This window comes from Acomys minous, assembly GCF_964271855.1.
Source record: "Acomys minous genome assembly, chromosome: 7".
NCBI classification, from domain to species: domain Eukaryota; kingdom Metazoa; phylum Chordata; class Mammalia; order Rodentia; family Muridae; genus Acomys; species Acomys minous.
In genome coordinates this window covers 47,253,949-47,273,568 of record NC_140488.1, presented here as the reverse complement: position 1 = coordinate 47,273,568, position 19,620 = coordinate 47,253,949, and the positions used below count along the sequence as shown (strand labels likewise).

Below are 19,620 nucleotides of genomic sequence, written 5' to 3'. Positions count from 1 at the left end.
CCTTCATATTGTAGAGTCTAAATAAATCAATCATATTGTTACTCTTTTACATTTTCGATCTATTATTGTGACCAATCTTCATATTGTTAAAATATTAAACATCTATCAATTGTTAAGTATTATTTAATCACTTAGATATATCATAACTTATATAAAATAGTACATACATCTTTATATATTTATTATTTTGTTCAGATACATTGGGTTGTTGCCATACCTCCTTTGATCATGAACCCCAAAGACACTATTTTCTACCACAGAGATAGTTAGAAATTCATGTTTACTGCTGCTCTATTCATGGGCCCAGGAATATGTTTGTGGATCGACGAAATGGAACCAGTATGTATGCCCACCAACAAAAGAACAAATGGACAAAATAAGTTTTTTTAAGATGTTGTGAAATGTAAAATATAAAATTGTAAGTTAATTGATGGGGCTTGAAAGGATTATATTAAGTGAAATGGCTCAGTATCAGAAAGACAAATATCCTCTGTTCTCTCACTTGTGTATTCTGACTTGTAATGTTTATATTATACAAATAGGGGATTGTAAGTGTAAATATAGACCACAAAACTGCATAGGAGACCAGGAGAAGAGAGTTACAGATGTCAAGAAAGTGTAGAAGAGGGTCAAAAGCTCACATATGACCAATTATATGCAGCTTAAGACAAATTTAAAGTTCTATAAAGCCTCAGTTGGCTGGAGTATAGAAAGAAGAAAGTATAAAAAATAATGAGTTTAGAAATATTTTAATATATTTTATTAATTTATTCATATTACATCTAAATTGTTATCCCATCCCTTGTATCCTCCCATTCCTCCCTCCCTCCTGCTTTGCTCCCACTCCCCTCCCCTATGACGGTGACTGAGGGGGAACTCTTCCCCCTGTATATGATCATAGGATATCAAGTCTGCTCTCCTTCCTCTGAGTGCCACCAGGCCTCTCCATCCAGGGGACATGGTCAAATATGGGGCACCAGAGTTCGTGTGAAAGTCAATCCTCACTCTCCACTCAATTGTGGAGAATGTCCTGTCCATTGGCTAGATCTGGGTAGGGGTTCGAAGTTTACTGTATGTATTATCCTTGGCTGACGTCATAGTTTGAGCAGGACTCCCGGGCCCAGCTCTGCCCATCATGATATTCTTCTTGTAGGTTTCTAGGACCCTCTGGATCCTTCTATTTCCCCATTCTTCCATGCTTCTCTCACCTAGAGTCCCAGTAGGATGTCCTTCCCTTTGTCCCACTTTCCTGGTAAATGAAGACTTTCATGGGACATGCCCCTAAACTACATGATCATCTCCTTAGATGCAGAGAAGTGTTTGATAAAATCCAACACCCATTCATGTTTAATGTTTTGGAGAGATCAGGGATACAAGGCACATATCTCATCATAATAAAGGCTATATACAGCAAGCCAATAGCCAAAATCAAATTAAGTGGAGAGATACTCAAGGAAATTCCTCTAAAATCGGGAACAAGGCAAGGCTGCCCACTCTCTCCATATCTCTTCAATATAGTACTCGAAGTTCTAGCCAGAGCAATAAGACAACAAAAGGAGATCAAGGGTATCCAAATGGGAAAGGAGGAAGTCAAATTATCCCTATTTGCAGATGATATGATAGTGTACATAAGTGACTCCCATAATTCCACCAGAGAACTACTACACTAATAAACACCTTCAGCAAATTGGCTGGATACAAAATTGACTCAAAAAAGTTAGTAGCCTTCCTATATACAAATGACAATCATGCAGAGGACGAAATTAGGAAAACTACACCCTTCACATTAGCCACAAGCAATATAAAATATCTAGGAGTTACTCTAACCAAGCAAGTGAAGGGCTTGTTTGAAAAAAAATTTCAAAACTCTGAAGAAAGAGATTGAAGATGACATCAGAAGATGGAATGATCCCCCTTGCTCATGGATCGGGAGAATTAACGTAGTAAAAATGGCCATCTTACCAAAAGCAATTTACAGATTCAATGCAATCCCTATCAAAATACTTACACAATTTTTAAAAGACATTTAAAGTTCAATTCTGAACTTCACATATATAAAAAAAACTCAGAATAGCTAAAACAATTTTGCACAATAAAAGATCCTCTGGAGGAATCTCCATACCTGATCTCAAGCTATACTATGAAGCAGCAGTAATTAGAAATATTTTTTTACATCATTGTAAGCTGTAAAAGTTTCATTTAAGCTACCCCAACCAGATTTCTATTGAAAAAGATAAATGAAGTAGTCAAAAAATTGAAATTCCATCTTACAGCTATCAGAATGGTTAAGATAAAAAATCTCAAGTGACAGCACATGCTAGCAATGATGTGGAGAAAGGGGAACACTCTTCCATTGCTGGTGGGAGTGAAAACTTTTACAACCACTTTGGGAATCAATCTGGTGCTTTCTCAGAAAATTTGGAATAGGGCTACCTCAAGAGCCAGCTATATCACTCTTGGACATATACTGAAAATATGTTCCACCATACAAGGACATTTGCTCAACTATGTTCATAGTGGCTTTATTCTTAATAGACAGAATCTGGAAAGAGCCTAGATGTCCCTCAACTGAAGAATGGATAAAGAAACTGTGGTACATTTACACAATGGAATACTATTCAGCTATCAAAACCAAGGACATCTTGAAATTTGCAGGCAAATGGAAAGAACAAGAAATCATCATCCTGAGTGAGGTAACCCAGATCCAAAAAGACATGCATGGTGTATACTCACTCATAAGTGGATATTAGCCCAACATAGATGTGCTCTGAGAGAGTCTACCCAGTGGGGGATCAGGACAGATGCTGGGACTTGCAGTGGGACTCTGGGCTAATTGCTGAGAGTTGTGTAGAAGAGTTGGGGGATGGAAGGAAGTGGAGGGGTCAGGAGCTCTACAAGAAGACCATCAAGCCAAGTGGATCTGAACTCAGGGGGGCCTGCACAAACCAAGGACATTGCCAACAGAGAACCTAGATCCCCTGTTCAGATATAGCTGATGGGCAGCTCCTTGTTTGCGTAGGGGAAGAGAGGAGCAGGGATTGCCTCTGACATGAACTCTTCTGCTCATGATTTGGTGATTTGATCACTTTCCCTTGGTGAGATGGCCTAGTGAGCACACAAAGGAAGGGGACACAGGCTATCCTGATGAAACCTGATTGGCTTAGGTCAGACGGTGGGAGAGGAGGGACCCCCTGTCAGAGGTCTAGGGCAGGAGAATAGGGCAGAAGAAGGCAGGAGAGTGGGAATGGGAAGATAAGAGAGAATTATATAATAAAAATAAGAAAAGAATATTAGATATAGCCAAAAAGCTCAGTTCAAAATGAAGTAAATAAAAAGTGGTTGCTGAAGGTTAGTGGTGACCTTAATAGAACTTCATGATCTAATTGTCCTTCATTAAAATGCTAGTTCTCCATTGTCCATGATAAGCTGACAATTATTTCAATGTAAAATGAGTGGAAATGCCACAAGGTGATAACTTCCCACAATATATATGAACTTGTCCTATATGGCTAAAATCTGCTTATAAGTGAGTATATAAAATGTGTGTCTTTCTGGGTCTGGGATACCTCACTCAGGATGATCTTTTCTAGTTTCATCCATTTGCCTGCAAATTTCAAGATGTCCTTCTTTTTAATAGCTGAGTGGTATTCCATTGTGTAAATGTACCACATTTCTTTATCTATTCTTTGGTTGAGGGACATCTAGGTTGTTTCCAGTGTCTGGCTACTGTGAATAAAGTTGCGAAGAACATAGTGGAGCAAGTGTCCTGGTTGTTTGGTAGAGCATCTTTTGGATGTATGCCCAGGAGTAGTACAGCTGAGTTTTGAGGTAGCAGATTTTAGCCATATAGTACAGGATAAAAATTCATAATTCACAGATCCAAAGAAGATAAGTAACAAGGAGGACTCAAGGGAGGATGCTTAAATCTCACAGGGGAAATTGAATAGACAGTAGAAGTGGTTGAAGAGAGAGTACAAGATAGGAAAGGGAAACAGAGAGAAATGATGGTGGAGAGGAGGCCTAGGGAGGGCTGGGGCCAAGAGGACAGAGGGCCTGCCGAGAAAAAAGAAACCACAGGCAGAGGCATCTCTGTAACAAGCTGGAGACATAGAATAGGGAAGTCTTCTGGGAGAATATGGGAGTGACTCTAGCTGACACTCCTAGTAGCAGGGGCCATGGAGACTGAAGAGGAAACCTAACTAGATCGGACTCCTAGTGGAGGGAAGATACCAACCCACCCACTAAACTTCAACCCAAAATTTACCCTGCCTACAAGATATGCCCGGAATAAAGATGGAATGGAGATTGAGGGAGTGCCCAACCAATGCCTGGTGCAACCTGAGACCAACCCCTGACACTCTTAGTGATACTCTGCTATGCTAGCAGACAGGAGCTTGGCATAGCTTTCCTCTGAGAGGCTTCACCCAGCAGTGGATCGAAGCCAATACTGAGGCTCACAGCCAAATATTGAGCGAAGCTTAGGGAGTCTTGTTGAAAAGTGAGTGGAAGGATAAAAGGACCTAGAGGTGACAGGAGTTACACAAGAAGACCAACTTACCAGAGCCCAAAGGGGCTTGCATAGACTGAAGCACCAACCAAGGACCGTGCAACTGGAGTAGGCCCCCTACACAGATGTAGCCAATGAGAAGCTCAGGCTTCATGTGGATCCTCTAATAAGTGGAGTGGGGGCTGTGTCTGACATGGACTCTCTTGCCTGCTTGTTTATCACTCAGTCCTGATGCGATTTGATGAGCTGGCATGGGTTGATTGATTGGGAGGTCCCCTTCTCTGAGGAACAGGAAAGGAGGGTTAAGTTAGAGAGAGAGAGGGTGGGACCAGGAGGAAAGGAGGGAATGGGCCATAATTGGAATATAAAGTGAATTAACAAATTAATTTTTAAAAGAAAAAGAAAATAAAAACAAAGCAAACAAGAGATCTATAAACTTGTCTTCTTCGATCATCTTTGCCTTCCTTTCATTTCTAAATAAAGATTAGAAGAGCCCCCATATATGATAAAAAAAAATCTTTAATCCCCCGAGATGTTTATTTCTTAATTTCTTTCATATCCTTACCCTGTAAAGCAACTCTGTTCTTTTTTGCTTTAAACATTCCCTTTACTCTGAGTCAATTCTTTCATCATTTACAGTTTGTTTAAATATCTTACTCACCAATAGAAAAGAATGACATTATCTCAAAACCCATAATAACCCCCAGTCTAATTGTGAGCAAAACAATATTTTATTTTTAAAAGACTTTCTCTGAGCCCTTGCTACATGTGTGTCCCATCTCTAGCAGCCAATTATTGTCAGTGTGGCCTCTTAATGGCCCATTCCTTCTGTCCCATTTATGTTTAATAATGTCTCATTCTAAACGTGCTACTTTACTTATCTATTTTGGCAGTTTTCTTCTGTCTAACGTTTTTTTCCTCTGGGGAATATAAAAGATGCCTTTGAGTCTTGATACCTTAATATCATTTAATATTACTGTTATTTTTAAGGTATGTGAATGATTCTTTGGCTTTCCTTCCCAGAGATGATTATATGCCATAGGAAATAACATCAAACCACAGGTTCAGGGCAAAAATTACTTTGTCCAATATTCAAAAATAATTGGTCTTTTACTTGCTGTGTTCTGTGGTACTGGGGATAAACAAAAACCAAACCAATAATCTTTGCCCTTGAAATACAGGCATGCCCTGTAGGCCTTGTGGGCTAAGTTCCAGATGACTAGAACAAAGTGACTATCAAAAGAAAATGAGTAACATACTCTCCCCCAGGTGTTTATAAATTTTATTTCTACAGTGTCTGGAATAGCAGCACATTTTTAACAAGGCAACTTAAATGCCTTCATTTAAAATACTTTATTGCTATGAAACACCAACAGTTATCTGGACGTTCAGCAAGTGATAAACCTTATCCTGGTAAGGGCTCTTGCTTTGAGGCTAATGGCTACTGACTGATGGTAGCAGTTACTCTAAGTTGGAGTGGCATATGGCAACTTCTTAAAATAAGACCACAGTGAAATCTCCTATATCAATTGATTCATCTCCTTTGAAAGATTTCTCTGTAGTTTGTCATGCTGTTTGACAGCACTTTACCAACAGTAGAACTTCTTCTTCCAAAATTGAATCCTTTCAAGGCCAGCTACTGCCTTCTCTACTACGTTTCTAAAATACTATAAATCCACCGTTGTTATTTCTACTGCTGTTCACACTATATGTACCAGAGTAGAGTATCTCAAGAACTCATCTATTTTTTCTAATCCATAAAAAACAACTCTTCATTTGTAATCATGAAATTTGTAGCAATTTAGTCACAGCCTTTGGTTTCACCAATAATTCTATCTCCCTTTCTTCAAAGACAAAATGTAGTTACTTCATCCACCAAAGTGCTGAATCCCTCAGTTATCCATGAAGGTTGGAATCTTCTCGGAAACTCCTTCCAATGGAAGACTGTTTAATATACTTTGGTTTTGACTTCTTTCATTAGGTCACTGATAAATAGATCTACTTCAAAAGATGTACTTTTTCTATTCTTGGATCCACCAGAGCATCACTATCCATTGAAGCCTTTGTCTTACTCTACATTCTTTGATCCAAGAGCTATAGATAAATGCTGTGATTGTTGGCACAAGAACGGTGTCAACTCCATTGTACATCTTGTTTGGAGTGCTTAGGTGACCAGTTGACTTGACAATTAATAGTACAATTCTGAAAGCTTGTCATTGTCTTTCCTAGCAGTAGATCTCAACAGTGACGTGAAAATATACTACAAGCAGATATGCTATTATCCTGACTTTATTATTCCATATACAAGTCCTTAGGACCTAAGGAATTTCCTAAGGGTAAATGAACCCTGGCTACATTAGCTCCTAACAGGAAAATCAGATTGACCTTTGAGGACATGAAGGCATACATTTGCCTGGGTTCCACATCCTGTGGGCTGGTCCAGGCACTGCTTGCCTCTGGAGGAGAATGGACAGACCTTGGGATCAAAGGTCTCAAGGGCCCATTTCTCACTCAAGGGCAGCTAGAGCATAAGGCTCATAGTCTGGGCCCTAGGGTAGGTTCCAAGCCTTCCCAGGAGATGTTGAAAGTGCATTTTCCTCCAGAGTGTTACAGTTTTGCTCTTTTAGAGTGAGACCGCAGTGGTGGAGCAGGCTCTATGGGCTGCAAAAGCAGTTCTGCTGTTGTTGCCTGGCCACCGGGCATCCAGGGGTGGTTCCTTCCCAGAATAATGGAGTCTCAGAGGGTCATGGTGTCAGAATGACCAGCAAGAGAGCACAAACACTCAGCACACCAGCTAGCTTTTATTTATAAACCATGAGCAGTGGGGGAGGGGCTTCAGAGTCAATGTGTCTGATTCAATAGGGCTAAGGGTACCAGGATTCTTAATCTACATATAGTGGTACAGTAGTTCATTTACAAGCAGTAACAAGGGCTCTGTTACAAGAAGGAGAAATCAGTACTTAATTATCCTATGTGTGAGGGGATGACTTCTGGGTATGATTAAAGGTCACTTGCTGTAGGCTAGGATCCCCTTAGCATAGGGTAGGGTAATTCCAGGAGTTTCCTGTGCTGGCTAAACAAGCTTCTTATCAGGAAAGTGTCAGGCCTGTAATCTTCCTTGAGGGCTACATGATACACCTCACAAAGTCTGGGGTTACCATATCAGGTGGAATGAGAACCCCCACTGAGAAAAGGGAGTCCATCTTCATAGACAGAATGCAAAATGCCTATCCGGAGAAGTCAGACTTCAACCTTATCCAGCAGAGTCCCACAACATTGACTTCCCCTCACAGTTAGTATTAATTGCCAACCTGATTTTCTTGGAAAGAGGAAACTTTGATTGGGAAATTGCTTCCATTGGACTGGCCTGTGGCTATGTCTAGTAGGCATTTTCTTAGTTACAAATTGATGCAGGAGGATCAAGCCTATTGTGGGAAGGGTCACCTATAGGCAGGTGAGACTGGGCAGTATAGGGAAAATATCTGAGCAAGCAAGAGAAAGCAAGCCAGTAAACAGCTTCCTCCATGGTCTCTACTTCAATTACTGCCTCTGGCTCTTATCCGGGATTCTCTTAAAGACAGACTGTATCTGTGGCAAATAAAACCTTTCTTTACCCATGTTTGGTCAGTGTTTAATCACAGAAAAAACAAAAACAAAAACAAACAACAACAAAACCTAAGACATCACCTAGGAAAGTCCTACATGGCATCTTCTCCCAACAGAAGATTGTTTAATATACATTGAAAATCATGACTTTAAAATAGATTATATAAAATATAAATTGTAAATATAACATGTAAAAATAGACTTTTTCTACACCTTACATAGAGTATGGACTAAATAAACATAACATTTAAAGCTTTAAAATTTTTTCCCAAGTTAACATGACCAGAAAGTATAATATTCACTTCAATGTAATATTACAACATTTCAATTGTCTCAGTTAAGATAATTTACATTATGGTGGTGCTGCCACAGTCCCCAAGTTTCAGTGTTTTACAGTCAGGTTCTTCTCTTTTTAATTAATTAATTAACTTTACATCCCAATCATAACCCCCTCCCCACACTCCTCCCATCCCCCACCTCCAGTAATTTCCAAAGTAATATTCATTTTGTAATTGTACCACAGTTTCTTTATCCATTCTTTGGTTGAGGGACATCTACGTTGTTTTCAGTTTCTGGCTACTATAAATAAACCTGTTCTGAACATAGTTGAACAAGTGTCCTTGTGGTAGGATGGAACATGATTTGGGTATATGCCCGAGTGGTTTAGCTGGCTCTTGATGTAGATTGATAAGTAATTTTCTGAGGTACTGTCATATTGTAATCCCTAATGATTGAAAAGAAGAAATTCTGTGCTACACATGTTGCTTTATTGCCGTTTTGTCCCTGAGTATTGATCTCTTTGTATTATCTATGTCCCTTCTGTTCACTCTCAGCAGTAACTTTTCTTCCTCTTAACTTTGCCCTCATTTGTACAATATGCCAACATTTTTTAATATAACAAAAGTCTGCTTGTTATTCTTTGATTAAAGCAGAGAAGGATCAACACAACATATAATGTATCTGCTGCCACTTGCATGATTTCCACAGGTCCCTTTGGGTGTGCACCTTGTCAATTAGTGCAGTCTATTTTATTTTATCTTAAATTTATTTTTAATTTATATATTCACTTTACATCCCAATCATATTCCCCTCCCTCCCACCCTCTTCCTCCTATATCCCCTACCCTTGTCCTCAGAAAAAGGGAGCCTCCTCCCACCAACCCACCCCCGCAGGTTAAGTTGCATCACCACTGAGCTCCTCCTCATCCACTGAGGCCAAGCAAGGCAGCCCAGTTAGGGTGAAATGATTGAAAGTAGGCAACAGCACCTGCTAAACTTACTAGGGGACCCATATGAGGATCAAACTGCCTGTCGGTTACATATGTGTAGGTGGCCTAGGTCCAGTCTTTACATGCTCTTTGGTTGATGCTTCTGCCTCTGTAAGGCCCCACAGGTCTATGTTAGTTGACTCTGTTGGTCTTTTTGCAGCATTCTCTCCCTACATCTGATCCTCCCATTTATGCCAGCATTTTGGATAGTCAGTTTTATTAGTTTTTTTTTTTTTACTCTTTCTCTTTGTAAGTTTTATCTAATTTTTTCTTTATATGTATATTTTCCTTCCCATCTATGTCTTATCTGTGTTTATTTCTGTCACTTTGTTTTCCTAAATTTGTATTTCTGGGTCTTCATGTTATACTCTTCATGTCTATCTTAACCTCCGTTTCTAACTATCAGAGTCAGCTGTCATCTCATGCAGCTGTTTTCAAATGATAGAAAGTGCTGGAGGATAGGATAGATAGCAGCATGGAGAATAGCAATTTTTATGATTATTTGAAAGTTGGATTAGATCAGTATTAGAGTCTTGTTGTCAGTTTAAGTTTAATGTAGAACTAACTTTCCTTTCTATAAATAGAATCCTACAAATATTGGTGAATTTTTGTTTTTTGATTAGGTATCCATTAGGATCTTATGACCTATTCTCTGTAATCATTAGATTTCATTATAGCTAACAACAAAATGAGAAGATGACAAGGGATTGAGATAAAATTCTATTAATTATGCAAGTATTTCGTATATTTTTATATATGTAGGTGTGACCAAATAGATGACACCAAAATTTCTCTGCTAGTAATAATATTGTGAGAATTAATATGTGTTTTCTGCAACTAGATAATATTTTTGGATCACATATGCATAAATTAAGCTTGATTTTAGTTCCAGATGTGAAATGTGAGGACAGACTATGAACCCAATGTGTCTGTCACCTTAAGGGAGAAAGAGAAGAAAGTGTAGAAGGCAATTTTTCAAACTATACCTGAATGTCATCTGAGAATAACATCATATTGCAATCATGTTGGAAGATTTAGTTCAATTACATTTTTAAAGACTCTCTAGTCAAGAGAGTACTACTTATATCAGAATTTGGTACTCCAAGGAAAGGAATACTAATGCATTCATTAGCCACTGTCCTATTGTATTCCTCCTTGGCAATTTTGCACATGGCCTTTGGGGGGCAGAGGTTGTGTGCCAACCCTAGGGAATCAATAAACGCAAAGCTCTCGGGGGGGGGGGGGGCGGGGCGGGGGATATGAACTGCAGAAGTAAGAACTATTACATATGCGTGACAATGACAGGAATAACAGACTATTTGGGGGGAGGTAATTTTGAAATAATTGAACAGTAACAAAATTGCCATCATAGTAGGTATTAAGCATGCTCCTGTACACTTTCTTTACATAACAGTAAGCTGATTGTAAAAATCACCAAGAGGAAAAAGTTATAATGCAATAAACTGAAGAGCTCCATGGCAAAGCTCGAACTGTTTCTGACACTTTTATTATTTAAACAGATGTGTGGAACCATATGTTGCGAGCCCACTGGTCAGTCCTAAGACATTCCTTGATCAATGATGATATTTCAGGCTGACTGCTGCTGCAGATGAACATTGCTCGGAGATTGATTACACTGGCCTTTCTCCTCGACTGTTTGAATTGGCAGTTTGGCAGATTTTCTCTTTCAATGGGAAATCTAAATCACCCATTGAGCATGCTGCAAACTACTTCTCTTACTTTCTTTTCCCTCAGCACTTAGCATATATAGGTTGATCTTTACTGTCTTCCACTTGACTAAGCACCGGAGTATGCACGCATCTCTACAGTTGGGTTATACCTCCTTAATGTTAAAGAGACAACGTTTATCATCTTATGACTTGGTTTAGAATTAAATGTCTGGGGGAAAATAATTTATTACTCATTAAAAGAGCTGGCTTTTGGTCATACAGACTCAAAGTCAAACCTCCTTTCTGTGATTTTTCTAATGTCATGATTTTGGCTAAGTCAGTAAAATTGTGATAACAATGCCTCACAATGGTACATAACAGATTAGTAATACATGTCTGAGATACACAAATTCTCAATACATTTTTAGTATAAAATATAGCCTACCAATGTTTCATTAACTTAGCTCTTACCACAATGTTTTTAAATGTATGCAATAAGTATATATGCCTAGCTCTTCTAATCCTCACTGATCTTCAGTGAAAAGGGAAATGAAAGTGGATGTATGAGATAATTATGAGATTAACTTATTCTATTCCAGTGATGATTTACCTAGTTAAAGTCAAGTATTAAGTATTTTCTTTCCCTAAGAATAGAGAAAGATTAATTTTGTAAGGTAGAAATATCTGGGCTGTTTTAAAATACTGAGTTGTCAATTAACAATCCTAGTTTAACAAACTTCTGCATCCATTTATTTTAAATTCTTGGTGTGATCCAATTGAAAGTAATAGGGAATTTTATTTGTATGTATCACCAATGAAAGTTGAGTCAATGTATTCCTCAATTAATATCTCTATTCAGAACTCTCTTGTGCATATTTGTGTAACCGCCTGCATAATGTCCCCCTTATAATAAAAGTTTTCAGTTTTGCCTAGTTACATAAATGCAAAAAAAAAAAAAAACAATCCTAGTTTATATATAGTGTGAATTTAAGCACATGAGCACTTGGTGAATAGATTATTTTTCCTATTTATTTATTTATTTATTTAAGCATTGTACAGCTTGTCCCCAGCCCCCTCCCTACTCCTCTCTCAGTCCCACCCTCATACCTCGTCCCTATCCTCCCTCTCCTTCTTCTCAGAGAAAGAGGTCCCCAAGGGGTACCACCCACCTTGGCATCTCAAGGCACAGCAGGACTAAGTGCATCCTCTCCCACTGGAGCCCAATAAGGCAGCCCAGCTAGGGGAAAGTGATCTAAAGGTAAATGGATTCTTAAAGTGCCTTCTCAATAATCATTGTGGCTTGCTAATTATAAGATATCAAAATCATTAGACAGTCCTTTCTGGGAAAGTTAATATAACTTTTGGATAGAAACAGTGATGATACAATTATAGTTATAATAGCTTCTGAGTAAGGTAGTGTGGCTAAATAGTAAAAAATTAACCAGATGACTAAATAGGTAAAATAAAAAACAAAACTGAGCACGGCTGCAGGAGGAGTTAATTCAGACACAAGGCAGTTGTGTTGTGTGTGTTGTGTGTGTGTGTTTTTTTTTAAAAAAACAAAGTCACTGGGGATTATGGAAGTTTTAAATAGAAAGGGATGGCAGAGGAGCTAGAGTAGCCATATGGTCCAGTGAACATTGGAAATCCCAAAATTTGGAAATTGTAAAGTTGGAAATGCTAAAATTTCTTCCTCCATGCTGGAGATTTTGTTGATCAATGGAGAATGAAGGACATATTGAAAATGTATCTTTTCAGAGTTTTAGTTTGGATTCTTTTTTAAAAATATATTTTATTAATTTATTCATATTACATCTCAATAGTTATCCCATCCCTTGTATCCTCCCATTCTTCCCTCCCTCCCATTTTCTCCTTATTCTCCTCCCCTATGGCTGTGACTGAGGGGGACCTCCTCCCCTTGTATATGCTCATAGGGTATCAAGTCTCTTCTTGGTAGCCTGCTATCCTTCCTCTGAGTGCCACCAGGCCTCCCCCTCCAGGGGACATGGTCAAATATGAGGCACCAGAGTTCCTGTGAAAGTTATATCCCACTCTCCACTCAACTGTGAAGAGCGTCCTATCGAATGGCTAGATCTGGGTAGGAGTTCGAAGTTTACTGCACGTATTGTCCTTGGTTGTACCGTAGTTTGCGCCAGGCACCTGGCCCAGATCTGCCCATCTTAATGTTAGTTTGGATTCTGAAGACAAGGATTAAGCTGATGGAGGCTGGTTTGAAGATGTTGCATGGGAGTGGAACACCAGGCAAATGAATACAAATGAAGCATACAACAAGGAATGAGTAGCCACTTGTTGATGGGACATCTGAAAGCATGAAGGAGCTGGAGTTAAAACTCTTATAGATGATTGAGAGCCACTTACTACATATTGCTAATACAGTGTTTACATTTTACCTCCTATACTCGTCACGCTTGCTGCATTTATAGTTGAAAACCCTATGTCAGAAAATAACTAGGAAGACTTACACAAAGGAATTTTAAAGTAGGACGAGAAGGTATTTATAGGAAATAAGAAGTATGCTATAGATCATATGTGGAGAGACATATTTTAGATAAATGATGTTTTATTTTAAACAAATGAATAATGTTTTAAACATATTCTATTCATTTGAAATCTTGAACACTGAATATCATATCTATATTGGTTGTGCTCTGCTTGTTAAAGTTTTATTGGATATAAGTTATGTGCCAAGCTGTATATTAAGGGCTGGAAATACAATAGATGATGACTAAGTGGCTTCCCTTGTGAAGGCCACATTATTTTACAGCACTTTATTTTAGGGCAAGGAAGAGACAAAGACAAGTCAATGAGTAAACGAAACTGAATCATTAAATGTTTCAACTTATTAGATATGAACATGAAAAATTATTACCTTCCCAATAAGCATCACTTGGTATACTTTATTTCACTTATCTTTTCTCTCCAAGAGACAAAAAATTTTTTTGATAAATATGTTGGTCTGATTCCATAACTTTTCATGTGCTTTCCCAATTTGGATAAGGCTCATTCTCACTCTAGGGCCTTTGTCTCTGTTTGCTCCAAACTACCATCTGATAGCAGTATAATCCTCATTATCCCCAACAGAGCAAACCCATGATCCGAGTGTCTAAGAGTTAGTGAAAGTGTATGGCATTTGCTTTCTCTTCCTGATCCCTTGCTCCCTTCTTTGATATTGTCTTGGAAGAAAAGTGTCTGGGAAGAGCAATGGAGAAAAAGAGACATTTGTGTTGTGTGTTTCTTCCCTTTGATGGCCATAATTGGTTTACTGGCCATCATTGGGGACTATAGTTGCTATGATAGCTGATGATGAAAGGTGTCCCCAGAGATCTCCTCCAGACATTGCAAAGCCAGACTACGAGCTGGTGCCACCCTGTCATGCTCCTTTCCTGTGCACACATCTAGCTTCATGTTACAAAGCTTCTGGCAAGAATAGCCTCTTTATTGACTATAACTTGGACATTCGGATGCAAATTGGTCTTCTCTGTCTGGGAGTAGGCAGGAAGTAGTTTAATGCCCTCGTCATCTGGCAGTTTCCAACATACTGCCTGTCTCAGGGTTCTTTATTCTTGTAGTAGCAATGCTGAAGTATGATGGTTATGTATGAATGGTAGTTAGTGTGGGGTGGTCTGTTGTCCTTATGCAAAGGTGATCAACTTCTCCTTATCAGGCCTCTTTGTTTATTGAAGAGCTGAGGGCATCAAACTAAGGAGCTAGCCATGTTGGTTTGCTGAGCTAGTGTCCAAACCCTGAACACTTTCTGAAAAATTGCACGCCTTTAATACCACTCCAGAGGCAGAGGCAAGTGGATCCCTGTGAGTTCAAGGTCAGCCTAATCTACACAGAGTGAGTTCCAGGACAGTCAGTACTATTACACAGAGAAATCCTGACTGGAGGCAAAAATAAATAAAGAAAGAATTTTCTGTATGAAATGGGTCTTTGAGGTGAATTTAGGGGATATATAGTGCCACCCAGTACTTGATACGACTGTGACATTTTTATAATATGGTAAGGCTTATTTCCTTCAAGTATAGATCAATTCTAAAGACTAAATTCTTAAACAGTATTCTGCATCATTAAATGTTACCCAGCAGGTCTTCCTGCTTTTCCACCCAGGTTTTCTTCCATTCGTTATCCTGGTGATGACTGCTTTCTTTCACCTTTCCAATTTTCTTTGCCATTCTGGGTTTCTTATCAGCCTCATGTGGCACATTGCTTCACATCTTCTGGTGCTTCAAAAATCAACTGCAAAGTCTTAGCTCACTTGGGGCAAAACTGTAAAATGTTTTGTTTTCTATTGTTGTTATTATTATTATTATTATTATTATTATTATTATTATTATTATTAATTCAGATTACTTCCTGATTATTATCCTCTCACTTGTAATCTTCCCACTCCCACCCTTCCTCCCTCCCTCTTCCACCCTATTCCCCTCCCCTAGACCTCTGACAGAAGGGGACCTCCTCCCCCAACATATGATTATAGCCTATCAGGTCTCATCTGGATAGCCTGCATAAAATGATTTTGAATTTTTTTTCAAAATGCCTCTTGATAGTGCTGGAGAGGATTCCTTTTCTCTCTTAAGGACCTCTATCCAGGTTCACACTTTGTAATTTTTTTCATTTTTTAAAAAAGTAATTTATTCAGATTACATCTCAATTGTTATCCCCTCACTTGTATCTTTCTATTACCCCCTCCCTTCCTCTTTCACCCTATTCCCCTCCCCTAGGTTTTTTTTTCTTCATTTTACACCATTTCATTCCAAATGCTAAGGACTTGGTGCATTTCATTTTTAAATGTGGGTATCACTGTTGTGCAAAATGCCATCCCATCATATAAAAGAGCTGTATGTTCTGATGATTCTTAAGGATGGCACGGTGGGGCTGTAGAGATGGCTCAGAGGTTAGGGCACTGACTGTTCCTTCGGAGGTCCTGAGTTCAATTCCCAGTAACCACATGGTGTCTCAAAACCATCTATAATGTGATCCAATACCCTCTTCTGGCCTTCAGGTGTACATGTAGATAGAGCACTGTATACATAATAAATTAAATAAATAAATAAATAAATAAATAAATAAATAAATATTTTAACAAAAGAATGGCATGGTGGCATTCTGGAGGCTGAGGTATGAAAAACACCAGAGAGACCCATTCTTGGGAAGGAGAAAGAAAGAAAAACAAAGGGAAAGGGGGAGTAAGCAAGAGAGTCATAGGTAAAATTGGTTGGTCTGGTGAAGTCTGTTTGTGAGTCTGACACCTGTAGGATATTTGGAAATTAATTTTATGAAGTTGAGAGAGACATAGCTCAGGATAAAGGCTAACTGAAAATGGCATGAGAAGTAAATGGTCTTAAATATTCTACAAAGAAATGAGATGATTCTAGTAATTGTGTCATTACAAAATAAAAGAATAGTGTCATGAATTAAGACCAAAGAAGCACCTGAGGCACCTATCTTCATGCCCTGGAAAGTAAAAAAGATGGAATCCAGTTTTCACTTTGCATCTAGTTGAAGCCACTGAGAAGTTTTTTGCTGGGAACTCTCACATGATTTAACTTTGTGCTTTCAAACATTCTTCCATTTCCATAAAAATAAAGCCAGATGTCAGTCACTTATCACTTGTGCAGTGGATCTTTGAAAAAATAAACAAGAAGTTTCGGTATCACTTACCTGAAATGCTTGGAACCAACAATTTTTTTATATTTAGGACTTTTAGATAATTAGAATCTTTTTGTAGTCTTAACAAGTTGAACATACTAAATAGTATTTCAGAGGATTTTGTATTTTGTATTTCCAGATGAAGGTATCAATTTATAGCTGTGGTTTCATTGAGGCAAACATGTGTATGTGATTCAACATGTTCTTTCTTTTGTGTTTCAGCTGTCAGAGAACGTGGACAATGAAGCTGCCACTTCTTTTGGCCCTGGTCGTCTGTTCTGCAGTCAGTACAAATTTGAAGATGGTGTCAAAAAGAAATTCTGGTAAGTTGCTGGCAACTTCCTGCTATATGGTCAAACTGTGTGTGAGTTTTGTTTGTTGGTTGTTTTTTTTTTTCTGTGAGCATCCATAGGTCACCTATATCTTTAACTAGGAATATCTTTAAATAGAACCATTTGCATTCTAGCTCTATTGGAAAGCAGCCAAAATAAATATGAAATTTGTTGCCTAACACTGAGAAAATGTTGGGAAACCAGGGGAATTTTGTTAAAATTCAATGACCAGTATATTCTCAGCAGACAACAAAATACCAAAGGACTATTTAGAGTTGGTTACATTTGCTGGTTAGTAAGCATCTGGGAACAAATATTTATAAATTAGAAGATAGGAAATCTTTTAAAAAATACATGTCTTTTGTGTCCTAATGGAATGTACAACAATACGGTTTGAAGTGATGCTTTTGAAAAATATCAGTGAGCTTTAGCTCTCCGTAGCTGTACAAAATTTCTAATAGGAAGGCATCTAAAGCATCTAGCTTCAAATAATAATAGTTAATTTCCAGAAAAGAAATTTTCTTGAACAGAAACATCTATTCCTAAAACATGGCTGCCTGGCAGCCAATCATGATTATACTAAAAGATTATCTGTTGTCAGTAGGTATTTCAATCAAAACTTAATCATTGTTTAATAACACATGTCTTTCATTTTTGATTATATATCCTAGTTATAATTACAAAGCATGCATGAGGTTTTAGCAATTTATTTTCTGAATATAATCATTCTATTGAGGCACTGAGGAATGCATTATTATATCAAAACAAAAAAAATCAAGCCAGTGCTTTCTACTGACTTCTAATACCATTATTTCCATTAAACGTATGCACTTTACTATCATTAATTCTTTAAATCAGAGCAACAAAGTGCATACTAGCTTTTCAAAACAGTATTTTCTGCATTCCGCTCAGAGTTTATTTTCTGAGGTTAAAATGTACTTGCTAATTGAAAAGCTAATAAAAAAGTTGTTTAGTTAATAGCACATTAGTAAGTTTCAAAATTGTTGGATAGAGGTATAAAATAGAAGAACAAGTCTTAAGTCTGAATAATTCTGGGACGGTAATGGTAGGGCACCTCATTTGTGTGTCTTCCTCCTATAGACTCCTGCAATTATATCACATTAGAATAATTAGGATCTTTTTTTCTGCTGCATCTGTGTGTGTAAGGTCTTAACTATCATCTCTCCAGCTTGGCACATCATTTATGGCTGCCTTTCCTTCCTTCACTTTTCAAGTCACATTTTCACTTTCAATTTTGGTTTAGATTGATTGTTGCTGAACTAAAACACTTGGAGAGATTACTTACTAGCAAATGTAATCTGTTAGACCAGATCCCATTTTCCTCAGTCAGTTATGTTATAGTGTCTGTAGCACAGCCTGAAAGGAAAATAAATGAGTTAAGTATTTAAAAAGCCATCTACACTGGGATAGCTTAATTAAAGTACAATCCACAATGAGAGCAAAACAGACAAAATAAGGTGTTACCATTTTGGTTTCTTTATTCATGAAGAGACAGACTAAACTTATATGCATAGAGAAGGTTATTGATATACTGGTGACATTCAAAGATCAACTTCTTAATGTTTTGCTTCTTTGTTTTCACTTTCTCAATGTGAGGTTATTGGTGGTTTCCTGGGAATCTTAGCTTTGTTTTCTCAGTGAGGTCAATTGCAATTGTGTTTATTAAAGGAACTTCATACAGGAAGTTATTTACTTAAGAAGAAGCACTTGTTTTTTTTTTTTTAAATTGCTTTCAATCTCTTGTTTCCTTATCATGTTGCTGCTTCCTTTGGCACAATGGTAATGATGACATGGAAGAAAATCTTCCTGTAGTTGGACAGTGGGAATGTTTTGAATGTACACTATGCTATTTCTATTAGTGTCTCCCTGCTTCTGGTGTATAGAGAACATGAGAGTCTAACAGGAGAATGTTGGCTTGCGATTGTAAATATAGTATTTGTTTATATATTTGTTTATTGTTTAATTTCACAATACAGTAAAATTTCGAGTACAATGGATAAAGAATGCTAAATGGGTCATAGGTGATGAAAATGGAGGAGTACTTTTTTTCCTTCGTCCCTTCTGTTTAGTTATCCCATCAAAATAGTCCTTTGCATCAGTACAATCTGCTGCTGCTGTTGTTGTTGTTATTATTATTATTATTATTACTATTATTATATGTAACAAATATACATATTTTTACTCTAATTATGATAATCAAATATGAGTAGATTTTTTGAATAATATTGAAAATGCTTCATCAAATTTTTAGCATTCAGCTTTTCTTCACGCAGTTTATTATGCCCTTTGCTTTTGTTAATTAAAGAGATCCAAGTTCAAGCATACATAGTTACTCCTTACAGAGTCACCAAGGAAACTCAGAGCTTCTATTTTTCTTCTCATTTCCCTTCTCCCTAGTTGAAAATAGTAGAAGGATTAAGTCCTTTATTCACTAGCACTCATGACTGTTTAGCTCCAAATGTGAAGCTCTAATCATTTTTGTGTGACTCATTCTAGACAGGGATTCCTCTTACTGAGATCCTTACATTTCAGATTCAAAGGGTG

General features: G+C 37.8%; 1 protein-coding gene across 1 annotated transcript in view; it reads left to right on the top strand.

The window, feature by feature from the left end:
- IL1RAPL2 (interleukin 1 receptor accessory protein like 2) overlaps positions 1-19,620 on the top strand; it is a 1,137,954-nt gene that overhangs the window by 56,496 nt on the left and 1,061,838 nt on the right. Inside the window, exon 2 of the mRNA XM_084789849.1 lies at positions 16,946-17,046. Within this exon, the coding sequence (XP_084645975.1) occupies positions 16,965-17,046 (82 nt within the window). The 5' untranslated portion in view covers positions 16,946-16,964. The remainder of the gene's footprint in view (positions 1-16,945; positions 17,047-19,620) is intronic.